This window comes from Microcaecilia unicolor, chromosome 2, assembly GCF_901765095.1.
Source record: "Microcaecilia unicolor chromosome 2, aMicUni1.1, whole genome shotgun sequence".
Taxonomy (NCBI): domain Eukaryota; kingdom Metazoa; phylum Chordata; class Amphibia; order Gymnophiona; family Siphonopidae; genus Microcaecilia; species Microcaecilia unicolor.
In genome coordinates this window covers 484,608,403-484,635,256 of record NC_044032.1, presented here as the reverse complement: position 1 = coordinate 484,635,256, position 26,854 = coordinate 484,608,403, and the positions used below count along the sequence as shown (strand labels likewise).

The 26,854-nt window shown below is 48.8% G+C and overlaps 1 protein-coding gene across 2 annotated transcripts in view; it reads left to right on the top strand.

The window, feature by feature from the left end:
* The window catches only part of SLBP (stem-loop binding protein), an 87,268-nt gene that overhangs the window by 52,342 nt on the left and 8,072 nt on the right, over positions 1-26,854 (top strand). For both annotated transcript variants that reach the window (XM_030191091.1, XM_030191090.1), the window contains exons 5-6: positions 2,533-2,664; positions 19,910-20,059. In XM_030191091.1, the coding sequence (XP_030046951.1) occupies positions 2,533-2,664; positions 19,910-20,059 (282 nt within the window). The remainder of the gene's footprint in view (positions 1-2,532; positions 2,665-19,909; positions 20,060-26,854) is intronic.

The following is a 26,854-nucleotide window of genomic DNA, read 5'->3' as shown; positions in this document are numbered from 1 at the left end:
TTTCCTATTCCCTTCTTACTGATTTTGATGTATTACATGTAGACCATTCCCTATTTTTCTGTGCAGTTCTTTCTTTCCTGCTATCCTATATGAATTGTAGTTCTTTTCTGTTACTCTCTCCTTGAGATTGTTTTATTTGCTATGATGGTATTGTCCTATGGTGGTATATCAAATTAAAGAGACCCTGAACATTCCTCTGTAGCATGATATGTTAACTGCTCTCCTCTGAGCACTTCATTTTTGCACCAGTGGGATCATACGCCATAGATAATGCTGTCTGTAGCTCGAATTCTCCTGTCCTAAGTTTGTCCTAAGTGGAGGAGTGGCCTAGTGGTTAGAGCACTGGTCTTGTAATCCAGAGGTGGCTGGTTCAAATCCCACTGTTGCTCCTTGTGATCTTGGGCAAGTCACTTAACCCTCCATTGCCTCAGGTGCAAACTTAGATTGTGAGCCCTCCTGGGACAGAGAAATATCCAGAGTACCTGAACTTGAGCTACTACTGAAAAAGGTGTGAGCAAAATCTTCTAAATAAAGCTCTTTCCCTGGGACCTTCTTCAACCCAATTAATAAGGACTTCAAATCCGTTCTTCAGTCTTGCACGAATACCAAAGAAATAACTATCAGTGCATGAGCTCTTTCAAGAACTTGTTAACCAAAAACCCTGTTTCTGTACCTCCTACTTAAGATGTTTGGAACTTAGGTACAGGGCATGACCAACGCCAGCTCTCCTACCAATCTGTAGTATCATGGGCAGCACACCAGCTCTCCTACCAATCAGTAATAGCACTAAAGTGAAAACGTCAGAGCTCATGTACATCAATTTCTAGGAAAGGACAATAAGAATCTAGACTCCATAGGGAAAAAGGTTTGTCAAAGTTGTATGATCTTAAGATTGGCATAGCTTATCAGTTGCAGAGGTTACACTATCAGCATTTCATTTTGCAGCAGATGGATCTCTTTATAAGTACATTACAACATAAAGACCATATTACCACGGTTCACTTAAGCGTCCAGGAATCCATATATCTCTTATTGCTCTACATATGACTGTCCAGTGGATCCAGCTTCTGCCTATTTTCTTCGTCCATGTGCAGTTTTTCTCCTCTTCCTTTTCCCTCATCTCCTTCCTCACTCTTCCGTCCCCTCATCCATGTCCAGCATTTCTTCTCTCTCCCTTCCATCCATGTCCAGCAACCCTCCTCTCCCCTCTCCTCCATCCACCCATGTTAACCGTCTCCTAGCCCCTCCCCTACTCAATAGCAGACATTTCCTGCCTTCTTCGAGCCCCCCGATTCCCCACTCCCCAGGTTGTCCATCTCCTCAGCTCCCCGATAGCCCTCGTTTCCTTCCTGCTGCCGCCCTGCCTTTAAATATTGTATATTTCCTCGAGTCGTGGCGCCGGCATTGAAAGCAGCAGGCTCGGCTCGAGCCTTCCCTCGTGGAAACAGGAAATACATCAGAAGAGGGCGGAACCATGCGAGGGAAGGCTCGAGCCGAGCCTGCTGCTTTCAATGCCGGTGCCACAACTCGAGGAAAAATACAATATTTAAATACAGGGCGGCGGCAGGAAGGAAACAAGGGCTATCGGGGAGCTGAGGGCACACAGGAGATGATGGACGAGTGGGGGAGCCTGCAGCTCGCGGGGTGGGGGTTAGAGAAGCAAGCCGGCTTGCAAGATGCCAATAAATATAACAACCGGCTCTTGCGAGCCGGCTCCAGCACACCACTGGGTGCACACCAACTTCAAGCAAAAGCTGCTTCTGTGTCAAATTTTAGATCTGTCCTAGATAATTGTAAAGCAGCCATATGGGATTCAGCCCACACCTTCATAACACAATACTTAGATTAATCTTCAGTGCAGGGTGCAGTGTTTACTAGGCAATGCTGCTTGATCTCATAACAATCTAATCATTCTTTATATTATATTCCACCACCCATTCCATCATAGTTGAGCCATTACAACAGCCATAAAAAAATTGCCCTTTGCTTGGGACTCAACTTGTATGCCTGCATCCCTCTGCTTGTCTGCAGAGAAAGTGAAGTTGCTTATCTGTAATAGGTTCGCTGTAGACAACAGGGAAATGCAGCCATGTTCTCCTGCCCTGCATCTCCTTGTTTAAAAACAAAACAAAGAAAACCCTTTATGAACATATATTTTAGATTGGGTATGGACTGAAGGTGGAGGGCACAGGCAGCACAGGAACCCATGTACATGGTCAGGTCTAATTTTAGATGTCTTTGAATTAGAGGAGAGCTTCAGCATACAAGGTGATGTTATCTTGGAGTGTGGCTGCACTCCCTTGATGTGCACAGAGAACCCCTATTACAACTTCACCTTTTTTCACTTCTAGTACCCCCATGACTACCAGCAGTGTCCAGCTGTCAAATGTCAGAATATTTGCATTTTATACTTTAATAAAAAGGAGACTTTAGCTTTATACCACAGAGGTGTAAATCAAACTAAATTCATTGACTGTTCATGTGTTTGGGAATAGAAAACTATGTTACATGAATGATCTTTGTGTTGTCTAGTTCTGATTCAAAGGAATCCAGTGTCCCAGCTGAAATGGAAGATGATGAAACTGTTCTGATGAGAAGGCAAAAGCAGATCAGCTATGGAAAGAACACAATTGCATATGATAGATATATTCGTGAAGTACCAAGGTACATTTTTGTTAGTGTTTTCCTTATAAGATGTTAAAATTGTTAAGCAAATACCATTTTTTTTGGCCAGTTCTGAGTAAATGATTCCCCAGCATAAGATTCTTGTACTTAAAATTGGCTGAAATTAGAGCTGTAAAACTTCCTAAATATTTTGGGGAATAAATAAAATGACACGTGTCTACAAAACATGAGAACAAACTGACTGAAGTCCAAGAAAGTGTCAATGGCAAACTAAGCTGAAAAAAAGGCTGTGGGCAACCCACATATGTGGTTTGTACTTTCATGTTTCAGTGCTAGTGGAGCCATGGAGATAGGAGAAATTCAAGCGTAATTAGAGGAACAAAAGTTAATTGCATGCTTTATGTGCATATCTTTCTACAATTGTATATACATGTACAACCATATTTGCTTAAAGATGGTAGCATGCGAGTTGTTGGATCCTTCTACCCTGCTGCATAGCAAGTTATTTTTTTAAAATCTCTAGAATATTGCTACATTATGATGCTATGACTTTTCAGGTCACTGGAGGATTGACTGTCATTTTTTATTTCCTAGTGTCTATGCAGAACCTAGGGATAGTGCCCTTACATTTTTTTTTTGCAGGAACTGGGGTTGGAGTATGCCTCTTTGCTTTAAATGTGAAGGATTGTACTTCTTTTCGTGATGTAAGTCGCAGTGACCTTCCTATGGGAATATTGATGACTAATAAAGGGAAGTTTACCTGGCTCTCTTGGTTATAGGAATCTGCTGTACATGTAGGATGCACCATAGAGGGTTATATGCTACATATTTTTACAGTACATTGTAAGAATTTTAATGTTCTTGTATATATTTCACGTTCTGTCTAAAAAATTCATTTTAAAATGTTAAAATTCCTTATATTTTATCTTGCATGTGCAGAGTAGGAAAGAACAATTACAGAAAGTCAAGTAATTAAGAATAGTTTTGCACAAGTCATAAAAAGAGCTAATCTCGGTTCGACAAACCCAGATTAGCTATTTTTGAGACTTAAGGCATCTTTAATTTTAAGTAGAGCCCACCTACGTCAGTATTTGTGATTGAGCTGATTTTTGAATACTCTTGGGATGAAGAATTAAGCTGTTGCAAGTAGTGAATTTGAAGCAAAGGTCTAAACATGCTGATTACAATGCAGCTGGAAACTTCCATAGCATCCCACAGATCCAGTGCTTTTTTTGTGCCGGTACGCAACGGTACAGCATACCGGCACCTCCCCCCCCCCCTCCCCCGGCGAGTACTGCACTTCTCTCAGTCCCCTTTAAATATGTGCAGGTCATATAGTTATAAGTACCAACTGCTCTACTCTATTGGCTGCTTTACACCGTGTGCGAAAAAAACCCCAAAACATAAAACCCGCCTACAAATTGCTTTCAGCGAGGTACAATATTGGCCTTCCCTCTCACACAGACTTGGAAGGCGGGGTCACTAACTATATAGTCGCTCAGCGCTCACTTTAGTCTCCGACCAATAAAAGCCCACGGAAGGTAGAGCTAAGAGAAAGCGGGAAGAAGCAGGAACGTTAATGTTTCTTTGAGCAAAAGAGTTACAAAGCCAAAGTGACAGAATGACAGCAGTCAAAAGCAAAACAACGCAATGCTACGGGTACAAATGCACTCAGAGCTCAGTCCTCGACGGATGACGTAAGCAAGGCGAAGCATGAGAATGAACAGATCGCGTGGAGCTTGGGTCGACCCAAGGAGGTTTGGGTCGTCCAATAACGGAGTGTGGAGTGGGAGCTTGCGCCGTAAGGTGGGAAAAGCGAACGGACTGACTGTGAGAGCGCTCGTGCGCCCTGCTACCCCCCCCCCCCCCCCCCCCGGGATTGTGCCTCTCCGCCATGGAGAACTTCCAGAAGGTGGAGAAAATTGGCGAGGGCACCTACGGGGTGGTGTATAAAGGTAAAAATAGTCACTGGGGAGGTGGTGGCGCTCAAGAAGATTCGCCTTGATACGTGAGTGCCCAAGGGAAGAACACGGGGTGGCGAGGAGATAACGTTTTGTTTTGTAATCGGAGAGTGGGATCGTCTGCGGTGTGTTGATTAATAAGGAAGCTGGAGACGGGGCATCATGTGGAGTCTTCACTGGGGTTTACTTTATTTTCTGTAATCTGTATAGCATCCTTTCTCCGAGGACAAGCAGGCTGCTTGTTCTCACTGATGGGTGACGTCCACGGCAGCCCCTCCAATCGGAAACTTCTCTAGCAAAGTCCTTTGCTAGTCCTCGCGCGCCCGCGCGCACCGCGCATGCGCGGCCGTCTTCCCGCCCGAAACCGGCTCGAGCCGGCCAGTCTTCTTTTGTCCGCACTCGGTACGGTCGTGTTTTCGCCGTGTCGAGCCCCGAAAAGTCGACCTCGCGCGTCCAAATTTATTTTGACGTGTTTTTTCTTCGGAAAAGTCTTTCAAGTGTCGGGAAGTGCTCCGGAAACCCCCACCCCCCCCCCCCCCCCCCCCCCCCCCCCCCGGGTTTCGTGTTAATCCTCCCCGTACTTCCAGCTTTTTGCCCCGATAAGTTTTCTTTCGTCGTCGGGGTAGGCCTCTTTTCGGCCTCGGTCGAGATTTTCTCCCTTACAAATTTTTTGGTGCTCTTTTTCCGTCATTTCGGACTTTGATTTCGCCGGCGCGATTTTTCCGCCCATGACATCGAAGCCTTCCAGCGGCTTCAAGAAGTGCACCCAGTGCGCCCGGGTTATCTCGCTCACTGATCGACACTCGTCGTGTCTTCAGTGTCTGGGGGCCGAGCACCGCCCTCAGAACTGCAGTCTGTGTTCCCTGCTTCAAAGGCGGACTCAGGTAGCGAGACTAGCCCAGTGGAACGTGTTGTTCTCGGGCTCTTCGTCGGCATCGGCACCGAGATCTTCGAGTGCATCGACGTCGTCAGCGTCCAGACCATCTTCCTCGGCCGCCCCTGCATCGAGTGCATCGAGGCATCGGGCCTCTGCATCGGCGCCGAGACATCGGATAGCTGCATCGACGTCGGTGGTACCGGGACCTCGTCTGCTGATGTCGTCGGACGGTGGTGCATCGTCAGGAGTGCAGGTGAGGGCTGTCCATTCCCCTGCTGGTGGCAGTGAGCCTTCGGGTGGGTCTCCTCCTACCCTGAGGGCTCCTGCGGTACAGCCCCCCCGAGACCGACCTCCTTCGGCCTCGGCCCCGAGGAAGCGACGGCTGGATTCTACGTCCTCGTCGGTGCCGGGGAGCTCCGGTGACATGCTTCGGAAGAAATCGAAGAAGCATCGACACCGGTCGCCTCCCCGCGTCGGCACCGAGAGCTCTGGGTCGCCGAGGGAGTCGGCACCCAGCAGGCATCGGCACCGAGAGGACCGCTCACCCTCTGTTCAAGAGGTGTCGATGCGCTCCACTCTGGACAGCCCGGAACAGCCTCCTCGCCCGGAACAGGTTCTGACGTCGACGCCTGCATCGACCTCTTTGCCTTTCTCTGCAGCCGCTCTGAACGAGAGCCTCCGGGCCGTTCTCCCAGAGATTCTGGGAGAGCTGTTGCGCCCTACCCCTCCGGTACCGGCGGTTGTCTTGCCAACATTCTTTCCCCGTCCTCATTTCTGCCCTGCTGAACGTCAGCTGCACACATTGGACTGCAAGAGAGCATTGGCCTTCTACCTGGAGCGGACACAGCCCCACAGACAGTCCGCCCAATTGTTTGTTTCTTTTGATCCCAATAGGAGGGGAGTGGCTGTAGGGAAACGCACCATATCCAATTGGCTAGCAGATTGCATTTCCTTCACTTACGCCCAGGCTGGGCTGGCTCTTGAGGGTCATGTCACGGCTCATAATGTTAGAGCCATGGCTGCGTCGGTAGCCCACTTGAAGTCAGCCTCCATTGAAGAAATTTGCAAAGCTGCGACGTGGTCATCTGTCCACACATTCACATCTAATTACTGTCTGCAGGAGGATACCCGACGCGACAGTCGGTTCGGGCAGTCAGTTCTTCAGAACCTGTTTGGGCTTTAGGATCCAACTCCACCCCCCGAGGGCCCTGTTTGTTCTGTTCCAGGCTGCACTCTCAGTTAGTTGGTAAATTTTTTAGGTCAATCTCAGTTATGTCCTCGCCGTTGCGAGGCCCAATTGACCATGGTTCTTGTTTTGAGTGAGCCTGGGGGCTAGGGATACCCCATCAGTGAGAACAAGCAGCCTGCTTGTCCTCGGAGAAAGCGAATGCTACATACCTGTAGAAGGTATTCTCCGAGGACAGCAGGCTGATTGTTCTCACAAACCCGCCCGCCTCCCCTTTGGAGTTGTGTCTTCCCTTGAAGTGTATTGTCTTGCTACATACTGGACTGGCCGGCTCGAGCCGGTTTCGGGCGGGAAGACGGCCGCGCATGCGCGGTGCGCGCGGGCGGGCGAGGACTAGCAAAGGACTTTGCTAGAGAAGTTTCCGATTGGAGGGGCTGCCGTGGACGTCAACCATCAGTGAGAACAATCAGCCTGCTGTCCTCGGAGAATACCTTCTACAGGTATGTAGCATTCGCTTTGTGAAGAGTTTGGCTGTACTATCCTAAATGTTTAAGTTGCTATCCACAGTCTTATCTATAACTTGTGTATTAAAATGGGCCAGTAGCGTCTTGTATCTGACTTCTTTGTCCTTTTTATTTATGCCTATCTACTTTCCTTTCTCATCTCTTCCTGTGTGCTTTACTGTCACGTGTAGTTTGCTTTATTGCCTGCTTTTTTTTTTTTTAAGTTGACTTTTTGTGCTGTGCTTTGCTGTTGTCTAATGAAAGGTGGTATGTTAAAACTAATGAATCATACATAACCACTATATGATAGTGAGGTAAAGGTTCTTGCTACTATTTTAGGGAGGCTAGGGTCTTTCAAAAAGAGGCAGGTGCAGTAATTTTGACTGATGGGTGATGCTATCCAGTGGAGTCCAACTGGTCATTGCTTGCAGGTGTCTTCCTGCTTCTGTTGTGCGGGATCAGGTCAGAGACCTCTGTGGAGCTCAGGGGATGTGTTTTCTTAGGACCTTGTTTACAAAGGCACGCTAGCGTTTTTAGTGCGTGCTAAAAATTAAACACGTGCTAACCATGTAGATGCCCATAAGAATACTATGGGCATCTACATGGTTAGTGTGTGCTAAAAAGCTATTGTGCTGTTGTAAACAGTGCCCTTAATCTCTCCTCAGCTCGTGTCTTAATTTTCAGTACGTTGCAGTTTTGTGGCCTTTCTCCCTCTTGTAACCTCTTGTGCAAGGCCAGAACCTCATTTTAACTGGGGAAGCACTGTTCCAAACAGTGCTCTAAAAATATGACTGGAACAATGTGGGGTTATAACGCCCTTATGATCAGAGCTAATAGCATTCAAATTTAGGCACACTATTAGTTCGGATCATAAGGGTAAAAGTGTGGAAGGATTGCTCAAGCAGAATCCTGCACTTGTTTTGACACACTTCCAAAAAGCCCAGACCTGTTAAACATAGGGGCTGTAGGGAGAGAGAATTATTGCTTTATATAGATACAGGGGAGGAAAGAGAGGAGAAATGCTGGGCATGGATGGAGGGGAGGAGAGAGGAGTGCTGGATATGGATGGGAGGGATGGAAAGAAAGAGGATGCGCATGGATGGAGATGAGGGAAAGAGGAAAAACTGCACATGGATGGAGAAATTAGGCAAAAGCTGGATCCACGTTATACCTCCTTCAGTCAATTCCACGGAGGAGGACACAGCTTTTACTTGTGGATGTAGGGCAAGAAATAAAGAAAGGAGGAAAATAAATGGAAAGGAAGCTGTGAAAACGGAGTTAAGGGAACAGATAGAGAGCAGCAGAATCAGACACTGGGATGGATAGAAAAACAATCACCAGACAACAAAGGTAGAAAAAATCATTTTATTTTCATTTTAGTGTTTGAAATATGTCCAATTTGAGAATTTACGTCTGCTGTCTTATTTTGCACTGGGTATACTGGAGCTGTAACAGCTTACAGAAATTATTTCCGATGAAAAAAAAATCTGTTATTTTTTTCTCCTATACGAATATAATACTTTCAATTATGTCTGTTTATATGCGCCATAGCTGGTATAAGGGGTGTGGCTAATGTGGGTGTGGCTACCATAGGGGTGGAGCCATATGTGGTGACCCCGCCCATAATGAGTACAGGCACCTTTTTTTCTACAAAAAAAAGCGCTGCACAGATCTATCTAGAGACTTGTGGATTATGTCCCTCTGCCAGCAGGTGGAGATGGAGAGAACTTGAGGTTCGGAATATATGGTCATGTGCAGCTGGCTTAACCTCTTACCTTACTGTCACTCTGGACTGGCCCAGGATCTGACTGATTAGTTATGCACTCCTTCCAGCAGGTGGAGGCTGAATATAGTGAGCCAATAAAAGCCCTGGCCAGCTAGACCTAGAATTCAGTATTCTCAGTCTCCAGCAGGTGGAAGAAGGTGAGCTCTGTAGTCTCTCTTTTTTTCTTTGTATTTTTTTTTTTCTTACTGCTGTATCAAAAATAAGGGGGCTTTGCTCTGATTCTTCTGTGCACCAGTGTTTGTTTAGAGGCTGAGGCCCATGGGGGTCTCCCTTGAGCCTCAGGCGTGTTACACTCGGGTTTAGAGTCCTTTCCCCTAATTCCTTCTGTTTCCTCCCTGCAGCGCTACTGTAGATTTGGGAGTGTGCCTTGTCCTCTTCTGTGGAAGAGTGATTGAACCTGGTGAGAGGCAGCTGCATTCTGTAAAAAAAAAAAAAAAAGAGAAAATTGTGAACGAGCATGGCAGCTCAATCTCCGCTGGACGTGGTAGTGGTTTGGTTTGTTTAAGTGACTGTGGTTGTCGGTAGCAAGGTCTCACTTTTTTTTTTTTTTTTTTTATAAAAGCACTGAGCTGAACCGTGCCATGGTGGAGAAACTCCGCAGATGCTCTGTCAGCGGCAAGGACTTGGTGCAAACAAGGTGTGTAAGTACTGCACAGCGCTAGAGGTTTCAGTGGCGGCTTGCCCATCTGTTCCTCCTGCGGCTCCTCAGTCTTCGCCACTCAGTGCAGAAAAAACGCACACTCTTGTCTTGGCAGGAGATGCTACCATTTTGCCCTCACCTTCTGGGTCAGAGGACTCTCCCACTTCCTTTCTTCTCCATTCAGTGGAACAGTTGGCAGTGGTGCTGTCGGAGCAGTCAGGAGTTCCGGAGGGGGATTTTCCTCCTTAGTTTGTCCTCCAAATGTGAGATGCTACCATTTTGCCCTCACCTTCTGGGTCAGAGGACTCTCCCACTTCCTTTCTTCTCCATTCAGTGGAACAGTTGGCAGTGGTGCTGTCGGAGCAGTCAGGAGTTCCGGAGGGGGATTTTCCTCCTTAGTTTATCCTCCAAATGTATCAAGCCTTTTTTTATTAAAAAAAAAAAAAATCAGGTCCCGCTTCTTCAGGAGGGGGCTTAGGTAGGCAGGTGACACCTGCAGAGACCTAGGGGGTCCTGGGATCTGGAGGAAGATCAAGCCTCTGATCCAGATCTGGAGATGCCCTCTCTGGAGGAGGCAGATGTATTAGGAGAGGGGCAGTTCTTGGAGGGCCCCTGTCCTATGGACCCGGATGCAGAATCTTTACTCCTGGGGGAAGATCCTTTGGTGGTTAAAATTTTTAAAAAGGAGGGCTAGCAGCCCTCAGCAATAGAGGGCCGTAAGGTGGATCTTTTCGTGAAGGGCATTAGATGTACAGGGAAAACTTTCCCTATGCACCAGGATATTAGGAATATTCAGGCCCAATGGGATGTGCTGGATTCTCCTTTACTTCCAGCTCTGTCTACGGTGCGGCTTTGGTTTTGGATGCAGACAAGTCCCTTCTTAAAATGCCCGTGGTAGATGCAGTAGTCTCAGCTGAGACTAAGCGCAATACAGTCAAGTGGATGGAGGCACAGCCCTAAGGGATGTTCAGGATTGCTGGATGGAGAACGTCTTATTGATGTCTCTTCCTTAGCGATTCAGGCGGCCATCTGAGGTTCCTTGGTGGCTGGAGCTTGCTTCAGGTGGGCTGAAAGGGTCTTGGATAGAGTTTCAGATGATTTGTCTTTGAAAGACACAGAAGTGGCTAAAATTGAGATGGGTTCCGCCTTCTTAGTGGATGCTTTGTATGATTTGCTGATGGCATCTTCTAAGTCCGTGGCCTTAGGAGTAGCTGCATGACAATCTCTTTGGCTAAGAGGCTGGTCCGCAGATGCGGCTTCTGAATCTAAGCTGAGTAAATTCCCTTTCTGGGGTTTCTTTTTTGTTTGAAGAAGAGTTGAACAAGTTAGTCCGCCATCTGGCTGATACTAAGGTTCCTCGCCTTCCAGAGGACCGGCCTCTAGCATTGGCCGTTGCTTGCATTTTGGCCGCACTCAGGGCTGAGACCTGTCTGTTTTCGGATAGGTAGAGCGTCAAGAGGTTAAAATTTTTTTTTGTTTTCTAGAGAACTCACTCCTTTCAGGGGACTCGGAGAGGTGGTAGGGAACCCAGGGCCTCTTTCCAGTCACCAACCTGTCCTGCCCAATGAAGGTGTTTGGATCCAACCTCTGATACCTGTGGGAGCTTGTCTAACAGTTCTGTTGGAGGTGGGCTAAAATTACCTCCGATCAATGGGTGTTAGAAGTCATTCACGACGGGTAGGCCTTAAAATTTGCACTGCATCTTCTAGACACCTTTCTGGAGTCTCCCTGCTGATCTCCCCTCAAGGCGGGTGTGGTCCGGGACACTTTAACAATGCTTCTCAAGCTACAGGCTATTTGTCCGGTTTCCTCCTCGAAAGTCAGGCAAGGCCGTTATTCCATTTACTTTGTAGTCCCAAGGAAGGAAGGAAGGGTCCTTCTGCCCGATTTTAGATATCAAGGCAGTAAGTTGGACCTTCAAGATCACCAGTGTATGGAAACTCTTTGCTCGGTGATAGTGGCCATCAGGTTGGGAGAGTTTTTGACTGCACTAGATTCGACAGAGGCCTATCTGCACATTTCGATTCAGCCTATTCACCAACTACGATTTTAGGCAAGAATTTTCAGTTTTGGGTGCTTCCGTTCAGACTAGCTACAGCTCCCTCACACGCTCACAAAGGTCATGGTGGTAGTGGCAACCGCTCTCGGAAAGGATGGTATTTTGGTCCATCCCTATGGATGACTGGCTAATCCGAGCAAAGTCGTGCAGGTCACAGACCGGGTGGTCCAGTTTCTTCAGTCACTCGGGTGGTCAGCTCCCTCAAGTCGCCTGGTGCCATCTCAGACACTCAAGTACATGGGGATGTCCTTCGATACAGCCCAAGGTTGAGTATTTCTTCCTTGGAACAGGATTCTCAAGTTAATCTTGGATTCAGACTCAGAACCTGAACGGTTCTATCTTCAGGTTTTGGGCTCTGGCAGTGATGATAGTGCCTTGGGCCAGGGCACACATGAAGTCTCTTCGGGTCATGCCTTCTGTCTTGGTGGTCTCAGCAGACGGATTCTAGTTGAGATTGCCTCTGCAGACACGGGCATGCAGCAGCAGCCTACACTGGTGGCTAGGAACAACCAGTTTAACCAAGGGGATGCCGCTGGATTTGCCACAGTGGATGATAGCCACAATGGATGCCTGTCTCAAGGGCTGGGGAGATCACTGTCTGAGGCGGTTTGCGCAAGGTCTTTGGTCTCCACAGGTGTCCTGCTCGATCAACCTCTTGGAAACTAGGGTGATTCGGTTGGCTTTGGAAGTGTTTTGCTTACTGCTGGAGGGTGAGTCGGTGCGCATTGTATCAGACAGTGCAACAGCGATAGCTTATGTCAGTTGGCAAGGGGGGACGAGAAGTCGCCAGTTGCAGCAGGAAACAGCAAAGCTCATGGAGTGGGCGGAGCTTCATCTAGCCGCCCACTCGGCATCCCATGTAGCAAGGATGGAGAACGTTCAGGCGGATTTTCTCAGTCGACACACCCTGGATCCAGGAGAATGGTCTCTTAGTCCGTGGGTGTTCCAGGCTGTAGTAGATGGTTGGGGACTCCGATCATGGATCTGTTCGCCACAGGTCTCAAAGCAAAGGTGACTAGTTTCTTCAGTTGCAGAACAGATCTCTGAGCAGAGGGAGTAGACGCTGTTGTACAGCCTTGGCCTTCCTTATTCGTTTACTTCGTGGCCACTTCTGGAACATCTAATATAACGAATCGAGGCTTATGGGGGTTCTGTGATTTTGATAGCTCCGGACTGACCCCGCAGGCTGTGGTATGCAGATCTTGTGCACCTTCTCGTTGACTCTCCACTCCAGTTCCTGGGGACTCCAGGGCCCCATTTTTCATCCAGACCTGGCTTGGTTTTGTCTTATGGCTTGGCTCTTGAATGGGCTCAGTTGATGAAGAAAGGCTAGGCGTTACCTTGTCACGAAACACCTAGCCACCCGCCTGGGGTTACCCTGCAGCCACTTAGAGGATCTATCCCCAGCACAGCTCAGGTCCACCTGCACCTGCCGCTTATCCTCTACACTAGCACCCTTCTCCCACGGACTGGGTCATAACTGCCTCTGGGCGAGTCTCCTGCTCTTAGATTACTCCCAGTGGTCCCATGGTTCGCAGAAAATACTTGCAGACCAAACACACTAACCACAAAATTCTTTTTTTTATTTTGAAAAGAGAAAATATACAATAATTCAAGAACTCTTGTTACAGAAAGATGATATATTTCTATTAATTCCATAATATCAAAAATTAAAGCAATATCAAGAGGAACTACTACTTATCATTTCTATAGCGCTACAAGGCATATGCAGCGCTTTACACCATACACAAAAGACAGTCCCTGCTCAAAGAGCTTACAATCTAGATAAGACAGACAGAACAGTTAAGGGTAAGGGAAAAAGAGGTGAGGATAAAAGGACAGGGCAAGTGAGTTAGGGGTCAAAAGCAGTGGTAAAGAGGTGGGTTTTGAGTTTGGACTTGAAAACGGCTAAAGATAGGGCTTAGACGTACAGGCGCAGGAAGTCTATTCCAGGCGTGAGGTACAGCGAGATGAAAGGAACGGAGTCTTGAATTAGCAGTAGAGGAGAAATGGACAGGTAAGAGATTTATCTACAGAACAGAGTATTCGAGGGGGGGCGACGGGAGAGAAGAGTAGAGAGGTACTGGGGAGCAGCAGAGTGAATGCACTTATAGGTCGAAAGGAGAAGTTTGAATTGAATACGGAAACAGGGAACCAGTGAAGTGATTTAAGGAGAGGGCTAATGTGAGCATAGTGATTTTGGCGGAAGATGAGTTGCACAGCAGATTGATTGAAGAGAAGAGAGATGGCTAAGAGGGAGGCCGGTGAAAAGTAGATTACAATAATCAAGACGAGAGGTGATAAAAGAGTGTGGATAAGGGTTCTGGTAGAGTGCTCAGAGATGAAGGGACGGATTTTGCTAATGTTGTAGAGAGAGAAATGATAGCGGCAGCGCGGGGCATGTTGCTTCGTTTGGTCAACCTGGAGGCAGTTGTTCCCGGTCCTCTTGGGCAGCAAAAGGTGATTCGGTTTATTTTGTGGTGCCAAAAAAAGGAGGGATCCTTTCGACCTATTTTAGATCTCTAACGATTCCCTCCTTTCGAATGGAAACATTGTTTGGTCATTGTGGCAGTGCGGAGTTCCTCACTTCGCTAGATTTGACAGAAGCTTATCTGCACATCCCCATTCAACCGTCTCATCAGCATTTTCTTCGTTTTGCAATCTTAGGAAAGCATTTTCAGTTTTGTGCGCTGCTGTTCGGTCTTGCGACAGCTCCTCGAACTTTTTCCAAGGTTATAGTAGTAGTGGGGGCAGATTACTGCAATAGTGTTTTCCTAGGATGTAAGACTCTAATCCTCAAGAGGCTTCAGACTACCCAGAACACGGCAGCCAGACTTATCTTTGGCAAGTCAAGATTTGACAGCGCAACACCTCTTCGAGAGAGACTTCATTGGCTTCCCATCAGAGAGAGAATAAATTTTAAGGTTTGCACTACGATTCATAGAATTATATATGGAGAATCGCCCAACTACATGAACAACCTTATCAACCTCCCAGTCAGAAATAGACCATCGTCGTCCCGTACCCACCTCAATTTACACCTCCCCAATTGCAAAGGTATTAAATATAAGACCTATGCATCCAGTTTTTCCTTCTTGGGCAGCCAGCTTTGGAACGCTCTGCCAAGATCCATCCGAACAATCGGCGACCATTTACCCTTCAGGAAAATGCTGAAGACTATCTCTTCAAAACAGTTTACCCGAATGACTCTACTTACTTTTATACCCTTCCTTTTAATCCCAATCCTGATGTTTACTATACCTTAGACCAGTGATGGCGAACCTTTCAGAGACCGAGTGCCCAAACAGCAACCCAAAATCTAATTATTTATCGCAAAGTGCCGGTACTCGTTATGGGCGGAGTCACCACATATGACTCCACCCCTATGATAGCCATACCCCTTACACCAGTCATGGTGCATATAAACACACATCATTAAAAATATTATACTAGTATAGGAGAGAAAATATGATTTTTTTTTCCATTATAAGTCATTTCTGTAAGCTGTTACAGCTCCAGTATACCCAGTGCAAAATAAGACAGCAGATGTAAATTCTCAAATTGGACATATTCCAAACACTAAAATGAAAACAAAATGATTTTTTCTACCTTTGTTGTCTCTGATTCTGCTGCTCTCTTAACTTCGTTTCCAGGGTTTCCTTTCCATTTATTTCTTTACTTTCCTCCTTTCTTCTTCATTTCTTGCCCTCCAGCCACAGATGTCCAGCCACCCTCCTCTCCCCTCCAGCCACCGATGTCCAGCCACCCTCCCTCCTTTCAGCACCCAGTAGCTCCCAGCACCAGGCCACCCTCCCAGCATCAGGCCTCCTTTCCACCCACCCAGCACCAGGCCTGCCTCCCTCCCTCCCAGCACCCAGTAGCTCCCAGCACCAGGTCTCCCTCCCTCCCTCCCTTCCACCCTCCCAGCACCAGGCCTCCCTCCCATCCAGCACCCAGTAGCACCCAGCACCAGGCCTGCCTGCCTCCCTCCCTTCCAGCACCCAGTAGCTCCCAGCACCAGGTCTCCTCCTACCCACCCAGTACCAGGCCACCCACCCAGCATCAGGCCTCTCTCCCATCCAGCACCCAGTTGCACCCAGCACCAGGCCTGCCTGCCTCCCTCCCAGCACCAGGCCTGCTTCACTCCCTCTTCCAAACCAATGAAGCACCAGCCCGCCCTCCCTCCCTCCCTCCCAGTACCAGCGCTCGCCCTTCTCCGACGAAATTGAAAAGGCGTTGGCAGCTGCAGTGAAACGCGTGGTCTTCGCTCGGCGCGCCTTCGCTTCACTTCTGTCTCTCAAGCTCTGGTCCCGCCCTCATGGGCAGGACCAGAGCTTGAGAGACAAGCGAAGACCGAAGGCGCGCCGAGTGAAGACCACGCGTTTCGCTGCAGCTGCCGACGCCTTTTCAATTTCGGAGGAGGAGGGCGAGCGCTGGTACTGGGAGGTGCTGGTGTAACAGGAGACAAGAGGCAAATGGTTCCAGAGGCATGACAGCTTTTATTCTCAGACTGGGAGGGAGGGCGAGTGCTGGTGCTGGAAGGTGCTGGGAGGGAGGGCGGGTGGCCTGGTGCTTCGTCGGTTTGGAAGAGGGAGTCAGGGCAGGCGGCCTGGTGCTCGGAGGGAGGGAGAGTGGGCGGAGCGGACCGACGGCGCGCATGCCAAAGGAGAGGGCTCTGCATGCCCTCTCTGGCACGCGTGCCATAGGTTCGCCATCGCTGCCTTAGACTATATCTCCCAGTTTCCTTATGCTCCTATATTTTTCCTCTCCTTCCTTTGCTCTTTATCTTTCTCTCTCCATCCTTCCTCTCCTCACACCTCCCAATCTCTTTTCCTTTTGTTTATCCTACCATTGTTTACCTTTTACATACTCATTCTCAAAACCTCACTTTCACTGCTCATTATATTCTCCTCTAAGACTTTGCTATTGTAATTGTATTAACTATGTAAGCCGCATTGAGCCTGCAATGTGTGAGAAAGCGTGGGGTACAAATGTAATATATAAATATTAGCCTAATATAAAAGTGTCTTAGTTTATATAGTATATTGTATGATTTATTTAGCGTTTCCTTCTTAGATGGTTATGAAATGTATTTAAAACTCTAAGAGCACTCCTTGCTTGTTACCCTAATTACAATAACTGACTATAAATGAAGTTGTCCTAGGGGTGGGTGGGAAGACTAAACTAGATCCTGCAGTGCCTGCTAGATTCTTCTGTTAATGCTGTAGTACAAAGTTTTTAAAGCTAAGTGGAAAAGACTATGGAGATTAGTTGACAGAATTGCTTTTTATATTTTTATTTTGCCTAACACTGACCTACAATTCCTCCTTTATACCCCAATCTTTCCCAAAGCACAAAGCAAAATAGTGTTCACTTACCAGAGAAATGTCCTCTTCTCTCGAAACTTCTCTGAAAGTAAGTTCAGTGGGACCTTTCTTCTTTATATAGTTTTGAATCTAAGGGGCCTTTTTTAAACAGGCTCTTTGAAGCTGACTCAGCAACCTATGCAAGTATTCTACTTCATTAATCAAGGTCTACCAACGATTCTTTTGGAAGTAGTGTCACCTTCCTCAGATCGTTTTCAGCATGAGCGTTCTCTTCCTGTTCCGCATCTGCTTGTGTGGATATAGTCGGCGGGGTTCTCTCCGAGCTGGGTCCCGCACCAGGAAACCTTATCGCCTCTCGGGTACTAAGGGTTTCCTGGCCCCTTCTCGGCATGTCCACAGGCATGGGAGGGTGGAACCTGTACTTCGAAGCTTAAGGATGTCTCTGCTTCTAAGCGGAGGCGCGGCTTGCCTTTCCCCGCTCCCTCCAGCTGTGAAGGTATAGCACCTGATGCCATTCCTGGGAGGAGAAAGCGATCCAAAGACCCCACAATTGGCGAGACTTGCATCGCTGGACCAGCGCGTTGCCTGCCCTTCCTCTTAGGCATAGAGGGAAGAAGTTTTCAATCTCGAGGAAAATAAGGTAGGTGGGTTAGGAGCGACTTCTCAACACTCCTCAGCTGCCATCTTGCCTCCAGAGAGGATTTCTCCACCAGAATTCTTTCAGTCCAGACAGGCAGAACAGACAAATAATTGTGTGTGTTCTCGGAACTGTAGACAAAATGCGCAATTGGCAGACAGGTAACTGAAATATGGATCGATTATATATAACACTAACTAAACATACACTGTCTAAACTGTACCTGGAAAGATCAGGACATATAATTGTTCACAGTTCCTTAGCAAAGAGACCCATCTCCCTTTTCTTCCAGGCCAAGACTGAAGCAACAGTCAGTACTACTGGGTAATTTTTCAAAACTCCAGGCCAGTTGGAGCCCAGAACAGACAAGTTTCAAATAAAAACTGATTACATCACTTCAAGGCATTTCTATTATCTGTGTGCCAAATAAAAGAAAGAGAAGCAAGTCCTCTGTAACAGCTTTCAGCATAAACATGCACCATGGCCAAACAGGAGAAATATACTTGACATAATTAAACAGGAAAATATCCAATACATTTTACAAGCTTAAAAGTGTTTCTTCACACTCCAAGGTAATTTCCATGATGCTTCGGTTGAGGTGTCAGTTGACATCTCTGAATTATGTAATAACTTGGCGGATTTTTGAGGCTTGGTATGCTGATCAGGACATTTCTCCTTTTCGAGCTTCCGTGGCAGAACTCTTGGATTTTTTACAACACAGGTTTGATAAAGGCTTGGCACTCGCTTCTCTTGAAGTACAGATTGTGGCCCTGTCTTGCTTTTGGGGTCATGTGTAAGGCAAGTCTTTGGCTAGTCTTCCAAATGTTTTGCGTTTCCTAAAGGGCGCAGATCTCCTTTGTCCTCCTCTAGGGCCAGCTAGCGTGAGTTATTGAAATTGGGGGTGGGGGAGGCAGAATTATAGGTGTATGGAGATAGCTTAGTCCTCTGATAGCTGTGCTTGGGTGTTCACGGACAAAATGGGGTCTGAAGGAGTATCTGCACTTTGGAGAATTACTGCACTGTCCTGAATGAAGTGTTTTTAAAAGCCAGCAGAAAACTTGGGAGGTACTATAGAGGCTTCTGGCAACAGGAGAGGCATTACTTTGTGAGAGGTTGTTTTCCTTGCCTTTTAGTAAATGGTCCCTCTCCATAGCTTCCTATGGAGTTCAGACAAAGAGCAGTAGAAGAACTGTGACAGGAGCAACAAGTCTTGGTCAGGGTTATTTTCCTTTTGCTCTCGTTTTGTGAACTGTTTCTTGACCTTCTGTCTACATGAATCTGGGCAGCATTATGGGAAGTTTTCTGTCTTTTTGCTGCTTGAAGAGGGCATATTATTTTTGACAGCCTGTATTGGTAAAGGAAATGGTTAGGTATGATATTGGGAGTGGGAAAGTGGAGCAGCAGTCCTGATACTGGGGGTCCTCTGATTCTCTGCTGTTGCGGAGACTGTTCCCAGCGGTGCAGCTGACATCTTGACCCTCAAAGGTTCTCGGTCTGTTCCTGAGCTGGACTCGGTGGGATTCGGGTAGGAGAGCCTGATGCTGGAGGCTTTTGTTTCACTTTCTGGCTTTGAATTGCTTGGCTTTTTTGACACTCCCTATATTTCTCTGAGGGGAAGAGAGCTGTGTACATTTGCTGGTAGTTGATGAAGACTGAAGGGGGGAGGGTCTTGTAGCAGCATGAGGCCCTGGACAAGATCAGAAGTCAAAAAAAGATTACTCCGAGCTGGGAGAGAGCTCTAGTACATAGGTTCAGTATATCTTGTTTGTGGAGTAAAATACACACACTATTTGTACATGAATGCAGATCACTTTTAAACTACTACTGAAAAAAACATGAGCTAAATTTATAAATAAACACTTGCTGTGTGCACTCTACAGGTAAATTACCCACATGTTGGAAAATAAAATTTGGGTAGTTTTCTCGTTTTCTCCCTAACATAATTCAGCAATTAGACATCTGTTTTTTTGTGCAGGTAAAAGTATATTCATGAAAATGTACTTTGCCTCTATTACCATAAACAGAATTTGCAGTCTACCAAACTAAACTCTTGTCAAGAAGAAAAATATATTCATGTAATTGTACTTGTGGTATGTTTGAAATAGTGGCATTTGCATGAAATTTGTCTGGGTACTGAAACATTTCAGGTTATAGCACTTGATTGACTTTGTGGAGATTGAAGTTTTAAAAATCCTAATTTGAATATATGTATTGAGAAATCCACAGTAATGATATGCCAGATGTTGAATCTTTGTAAAATGAAATAGTGACACTGCATTAATATTTAGCTGTTTTATGTAAATTACAGACATCTTCGAAAACCGGGAATCCACCCCAGAACACCAAACAAATTCAAAAAATACAGCCGCAGATCCTGGGACCAGCAGATAAAGCTGTGGAAGGTTGCGTTGCATGCTTGGGATCCTCCTGCAGAGGATGAAAATGATTTGCCAGCAATGTATGTGTTGGTGCCTATGTTCTAAATTGCTGTCTTGCAGTCAGTCTTAAGAAATGGTGGTTGAGATATACCTTGATAAAGGTCTTCTAATTTATAGCTGTCTGTAATCTGTTCTTGAGTCTGTATTAGCATTCATCTTAAATTTTTTTTCAACCCCACCCCCCATCCAGCCTTGTTCTGCTGCACTAACCTTTTAAAGTAGAAGTGCTATCTGGATACCTAAAAGTCAACTTTTTTTTTTTCTGTTGCTTTTTCAGTGCAGTCTCAACCCTATATTCTTTTTAAACCCCAGTTTTCCGAGGACAAGCAGGCTGCTTGTTCTCACTGATGGGTGATGTCCACGGCAGCCCCTCCGATCGGAATCTTCACTAGCAAAGGCCTTTGCTAGTCCTCGCGCGCCCATACGCACCGCGCATGCGCGGCCGTCTTCCTGCCCGAAACCGGCTCGTGCCGGCCAGTCTTCTTTTGTCCACGCTCGGTACGGTCGTGTTACGCCGTTCGCGCCCCTTAAGTTGACCTCGTGCGTCTTTTTGACATTCGCTAACTAAAAAAAAAAAAAAAAGATTTTGGGAAAGGACCTTTTCGGTCTTTTTTCCCTTTCCGCTATTTTCAGTTTTTGCCCCGGTAAGTTTTTTTCGTCTTCGGGGTAGGCCCTTTTCAGGCCTCGGGTCGAATTTTTTTCTTCCCCTCTTTTTGGTGCCTACCGCAATTACGAGTTTTGATTTTGCCGGCGTGATTTTTCCGCCCATGTCATCGAAGTCTCCCAGCGGCTTCAAGAAGTGCACCCAGTGCGCCCGGGTAATCTCGCTCACTGACAGGCACGCGTCGTGTCTTCAGTGTCTGGGGGCTGGGCACCGCCCGCAGGCCTGTAGTCTGTGCGCCCTTTACAAAAGCGGACTCAGGTAGCGAGATTAGCCCAGTGGAACGTTTTGCTCTCGGGCTCTTTGTCTGCATCGGCACCGGGAGTATCGAGTGCATCGACGTCGACAGCGTCTAGACCTCCGTCCTCGGCCGCGACTGCATCGAGTGCATCGAGGCATCGACCTTTTGCATCGGGGCTGAGACATCGGAAGGCTGCGTCGGTGGTACCAGGACCTCCACTTCTGCTGATGTCGTCGGACGGTGGTGCTTCGACTGGAGTGCAGGTGAGGGCTGTCCATTCCCCTGCTGGTGGCGGTGAGCCTTCGGGTGGGTCTCCCCCTACCCTGAGGGCTCCTGCGGTACAGCCCCCCCGAGACCGACCTTCGGCCTCGGCCCAGAGGAAGCGACGGCTGGATTCTACGTCCTCCTCGTCGGTGCCGGGAAGCTCCGGTGACATGCTTCGTCCCAAGAAGTCGAAGAAGCATCGACACCGGTCCCCTTCCCGTATCGGCACCGAGAGCTCTGGGTCGCCGAGTCAGCACCCAGTAGGCATCGGCACCGAGAGGACCGCTCACCCTCTGTTCAAGAGGTGTCGATGCGCTCCACTATGGACAGCCCGGAACAGCCTCCACGCCCGGAACAGCCTCCACGCCCGGAACAGACTCTGACATCGACACCTGCATCGGCTTCCACGTCTTTCTCCACAGCCGCTGTGCACGAGAGTCTCCGGGTCGTTCTCCCAGAGATTCTGGGAGAGCTGTTGCGCCCTTCCCCTCCGGTACCGGGGGTGCTTGCGCCACCGGTACCGTCGAGTGAGGCGCCGGCTGGCCCCTTGCCCGGGGTGAGGTCTCCGACATCGGTGCCGCATGCGGTACCGACTGCGGTCGCCTCCCAGGAAGGCTCCCCGACGACGTCGGCTGAGGGAGTCTACCTCTCGACGCTCCCGCCGTGGTTCCAAGGAGTCGAGCCGGGCACGGCTTCAGACACAGGTCCGTGAACTTGTCTGATACCGAAGGTGAGGCCTCGTGGGAAGAGGAGGAGGACATCAGATATTTCTCTGACGAGGAGTCTGAGGGCCTTCCTTCTGATCCCACTCCCTCCCCTGAAAGGCAGCTTTCTCCTCCCGAGAGTCTGTCTTTTGCAGCCTTTGTCCGGGAGATGTCTACGGCCATCCCCTTCCTGGTGGTTGTGGAGGACGAGCCCAGGGCTGAAATGTTTGAGCTCCTGGACTATCCTTCTCCACCTAAGGAAGCGTCCACAGTACCCATGCATCATGTCCTAAAAAAGACATTGCTGGCGAACTGGACCAAGCCACTAAGTAATCCCCACATTCCCAAGAAGATCGAGTCCCAGTACCGGATCCATGGGGACCCAGAGCTGATGTGCACTCAGTTGCCTCACGACTCTGGAGTTGTGGATTTGGCCCTAAAGAAGGCTAAGAGTTCTAGGGAGCATGCTTCGGTGCCCCCGGGCAAGGACTCTAGAACCTTAGACTCCTTTCGGAGGAAGGCCTACCATTCTTCTATGCTCGTGGCCAAAATCCAGTCTTACCAGCTCCACACGAGCATACATATGCGGAACAATGTGCGGCAGTTGGCGGGCTTGGTGGACAAGCTCCCCCCTGAGCAAGCCAAGCCATTTCAGGAGGTGGTCAGGCAGCTGAAGGCGTGCAGAAAATTCCTGGCCAGAGGGGTGTATGACACCTTTGATGTTGCATCCAGGGCCGCTGCTCAAGGTGTGGTGATGCGCAGAATCTCATGGCTGCGTGCCTCCTACCTGGAGAATAGGATCCAGCAGCGGACTCGCCTTGCCGTGCGGATAACATTTTTGGAGAGAAAGTCGAGCAGGTGGTAGAGCAGCTCCACCAGCGGGATACCGCTTTCGACAAGTTCTCCCGCCGGCAGCCTTCAGCTTCTACCTCTACAGGTAGACGATTTTTTGGGGGAAGGAAGACTGTTCCCTACTCTTCTGGTAAGCGTAGGTACAATCCTCCTTCTCTACAGCCTGCGGCCCAGGCTAAGCCCCAGCGCGCTCGCTCTCGTCAGCAGCGTGCGCCTCAGCAAGGCCCCTCGGCTCCCCAGCAAAAGCAAGGGACAAGCTTTTGACTGGCTCCAGCAGAGCATAGCCGACATCCAAGTGTCAGTGTCGGGCGACCTGCCAGTCGGAGGGAGGTTGAAAGTTTTTCACCAAAGGTGGCCTCTCATAACCTCCGATCAGTGGGTTCTTCAAATAGTCCGGCAAGGATACACCCTCAATTTGGCCTCCAAACCTCCAAATTGCCCACCGGGAGCTCAGTCTTAAAGCTTCCAGCACAAGCAGGTACTTGCAGAGGAACTCTCCGCCCTTCTCAGCGCCAATGCGGTCGAGCCCGTGCCATCCGGGCAAGAAGGGCTGGGATTCTATTCCAGGTACTTGTGGAAAAGAAAACGGGGGATGCGTCCCATCCTAGACCTAAGGGCCCTGAACAAATATCTGGTCAAGGAAAAGTTCAGGATGCTTTCCCTGGGTGCCCTCCTTCCCATGATTCAGGAAAACGATTGGCTATGCTCTCTGGACTTGAAGGACGCCTACACTCACATCCCGATACTGCCGGCTCACAGACAGTATCTGCGATTTCAGCTGGGCACAAGTCACTTCCAGTACTGTGTGCTACCCTTAGGGCTCGCCTCTGCGCCCAGAGTGTTCACAAAGTGCTTGGCTGTAGTAGCAGCGGCACTTCGCAGGCTGGGGGTACACGTGTTCCCATATCTCGACGATTGGCTGGTGAAGAACACATCCGAGGCAGGAGCTCTACAGTCCATGCAGATAACTATTCGCCTCCTGGAGCTACTGGGGTTTGTGATAAATGATCCGAAGTCCCACCTTCTTCCAGTGCAGAAACTCGAATTCGTAGGAGCTCTGCTGGACTCTCGGACGGTTCGCGCCTATCTCCTAGAGACGAGAGCCAACAACTTGTTGTCTCGCGGGTGCGAGCGTCCCAGCAAATCACAGCTCGGCAGATGTTGAGATTGCTGGGCCACATGGCCTCCACAGTTCATGTGACTCCCATGGCCCGCCTTCACATGAGATCTGCTCAATGGACCCTAGCTTCCCAGTGGTTTCAGGCTGCTGGGGATCTAGAAGACGTGATCCACCTGTCCACGAGTTTTCTCAAATCTCTGTATTGGTGGACGATTTGGTCCAATTTGACTCTGGGACGTCCTTTCCAAATTCCTCAGCCACAAAAAGTGCTGACCACGGATGCGTCTCTCCTGGGGTGGGGAGCTCATGTCGATGGGCTTCACACCCAAGGAAGCTGGTCCCTCCAGGAACGCGATCTGCAGATCAATCTCCTGGAGTTACGAGCGGTCTGGAACGCTCTGAAGGCTTTCAGAGATCGGCTGTCCCACCAAATTATCCAAATTCAGACAGACAACCAGGTTGCCATGTATTACATCAACAAGCAGGGTTGCACCGGATCTCGCCCCCTGTGTCAGGAAGCAATCAGCATGTGGCTCTGGGCTCGCCGTCACGGCATGGTGCTCCAAGCCACATATCTGGCAGGCGTAAACAACAGTCTGGCCGACAGGTTGAGCAGGATTATGCAACCTCTCGAGTGGTCGCTCAATTCCCGTGTAGTGCGACAGATCTTCCAGGTGTGGGGCACCCCCTTGGTAGATCTCTTCGCATCTCGAGCCAACCACAAGGTCCCTCAGTTCTGTTCCAGGCTTCAGGCCCACGGCAGACTGGCATCGGATGCCTTCCTCCTGGACTGGGGGGAGGGTCTGCTGTATGCTTATCCTCCCATACCTCTGGTGGGGAAGACTTTGTTGAAACTCAAGCAAGACCGAGGCACCATGATTCTGATTGCTCCTTTTTGGCCGCGTCAGATCTGGTTCCCTCTTCTTCTGGAGTTGTCCTCCGAAGAACTGTGGAGATTGGAGTGTTTTTTCCGACCCTCATCACACAGGACGAAGGGGCGCTTCTGCATCCCAGCCTCCGGTCTCTGGCTCTCACGGCCTGGATGTTGAGAGCGTAGACTTTGCCTCTTTGGGCCTGTCAGAGGGTGTGTCCCGCATCTTGCTTGCTTCCAGGAAAGATTCCACTAAGAGGAGTTACTTCTTTCTATGGAGGAGGTTTGCCGTCTGGTGTAACAGCAAGGCCCTAGATCCTCGCTCTTGTCCTACACAGACCCTGCTTGAATACCTTCTGCACTTGTCTGGTCTCAAGACCAACTCTGTAAGAGTTCACCTTAGTGCAATCAGTGCATACCATTACCGTGTGGAAGGTAAGCCGATCTCAGGACAGCCTCTAGTTGTTCGCTTCATGAGAGGTTTGCTTTTGTCAAAGCCCCCTGTCAAGCCTCCTACAGTGTCATGGGATCTCAATGTCGTTCTCACCCAGCTGATGAAACCTCCTTTTGAGCCACTGAACTCCTGCCATCTGAAGTACTTGACCTGGAAGGTCATTTTCTTGGTGGCAGTTACTTCAGCTCGTAGAGTCAGTGAGCTGCAGGCCCTGGTAGCCCAGGCCCCTTACACCAAATTTCATCATAACAGAGTAGTCCTCCGCACTCACCCTAAGTTCTTGCCAAAGGTTGTGTCGGAGTTCCATCTGAACCAGTCAATTGTCTTGCCAACATTCTTTCCCCGTCCTCATTCCTGCCCTGCTGAACGTCAGCTGCACACTTTGGACTGCAAGAGAGCATTGGCCTTCTATCTGGAGCGGACACAGCCCAACAGACAGTCCGCCCAATTGTTTGTTTCTTTTGATCCCAACAGGAGGGGAGTGGCTGTGGGGAAACGCACCATATCCAATTGCCTAGCAGATTGCATTTCCTTCACTTACGCCCAGGCTGGGCTGGCTCTTGAGGGTCATGTCACGGCTCATAATGTTAGAGCAATGGCAGCGTCGGTAGCCCACTTGAAGTCAGCCACAATTGAAGAGATTTGCAAAGCTGCGACGTCATCTGTCCACACATTCACATCTCATTACTGCCTGCAGCAGGATACCCGACGCGACAGTCGGTTCGGGCAGTCAGTGCTTCAGAATCTGTTCGGGGTTTAGAATCCAACTCCACCCCCCTAGGCCCAATTTTTATTCTGTTCCAGGCTACACTCTCAGTTAGTTGGATAAGTTGTTAGGTCAATCTCAGTTATGTCCTCGCTGTTGCGAGGCCCAATTGACCATGTTTGTTGTTTTTGAGTGAGCCTGGGGGCTAGGGATACCCCATCAGTGAGAAAGCGAATGCTACATACCTGTAGAAGGTATTCTCAGAGGACAGCAGGTTGATTGTTCTCACAAACCCGCCCGCCTCCCCTTTGGAGTTGTCTTCCCTTCTCTTTGTCTTGCTACATATGAGACTGGCCGGCACGAGCCGGTTTCGGGCGGGAAGACGGCCGCGCAAGGACTAGCAAAGGCCTTTGCTAGTGAAGATTCCGATTGGAGGGGCTGCCGTGGACGTCACCCATCAGTGAGAACAATCAGCCTGCTGTCCTCGGAGAATACCTTCTACAGGTATGTAGCATTCGCTATCCATCACATCCTGCCAGATGAGTTCAGACAATGGGTTAAGTTCTTCTACCACAACTGACTAGAGGCAGAAAGGTTTCTAGCCAACTTTGGGTCCCCCACTATAATAGAAGGTACAACAGAGCTGTCCAACCAGTATTTCTTTGTCTCCAGGTGCTGTGGAACATAACTGCATGGTGCAGCAGGACATTTAAGGTCTGTGGCATGCCAGAACTGCTTCACCTGAGAAGGATTGAGGGCAGAAGTGTCCTCCATTCTGTGCTGTTAGGCTGGGCAGGCTTCTCTCTGCAGGGTCCATTGGGGTCTCCCCTCTGCTACCCTCCCTTCTATCTAAAGTGGGTGAACCCTCAGGACAACCAGGCAGACTTTGAAGCAGGAAGAAGTTTTGGCAGTGCAGGGGTACTTGTTCTCTGAGTTGCAGAA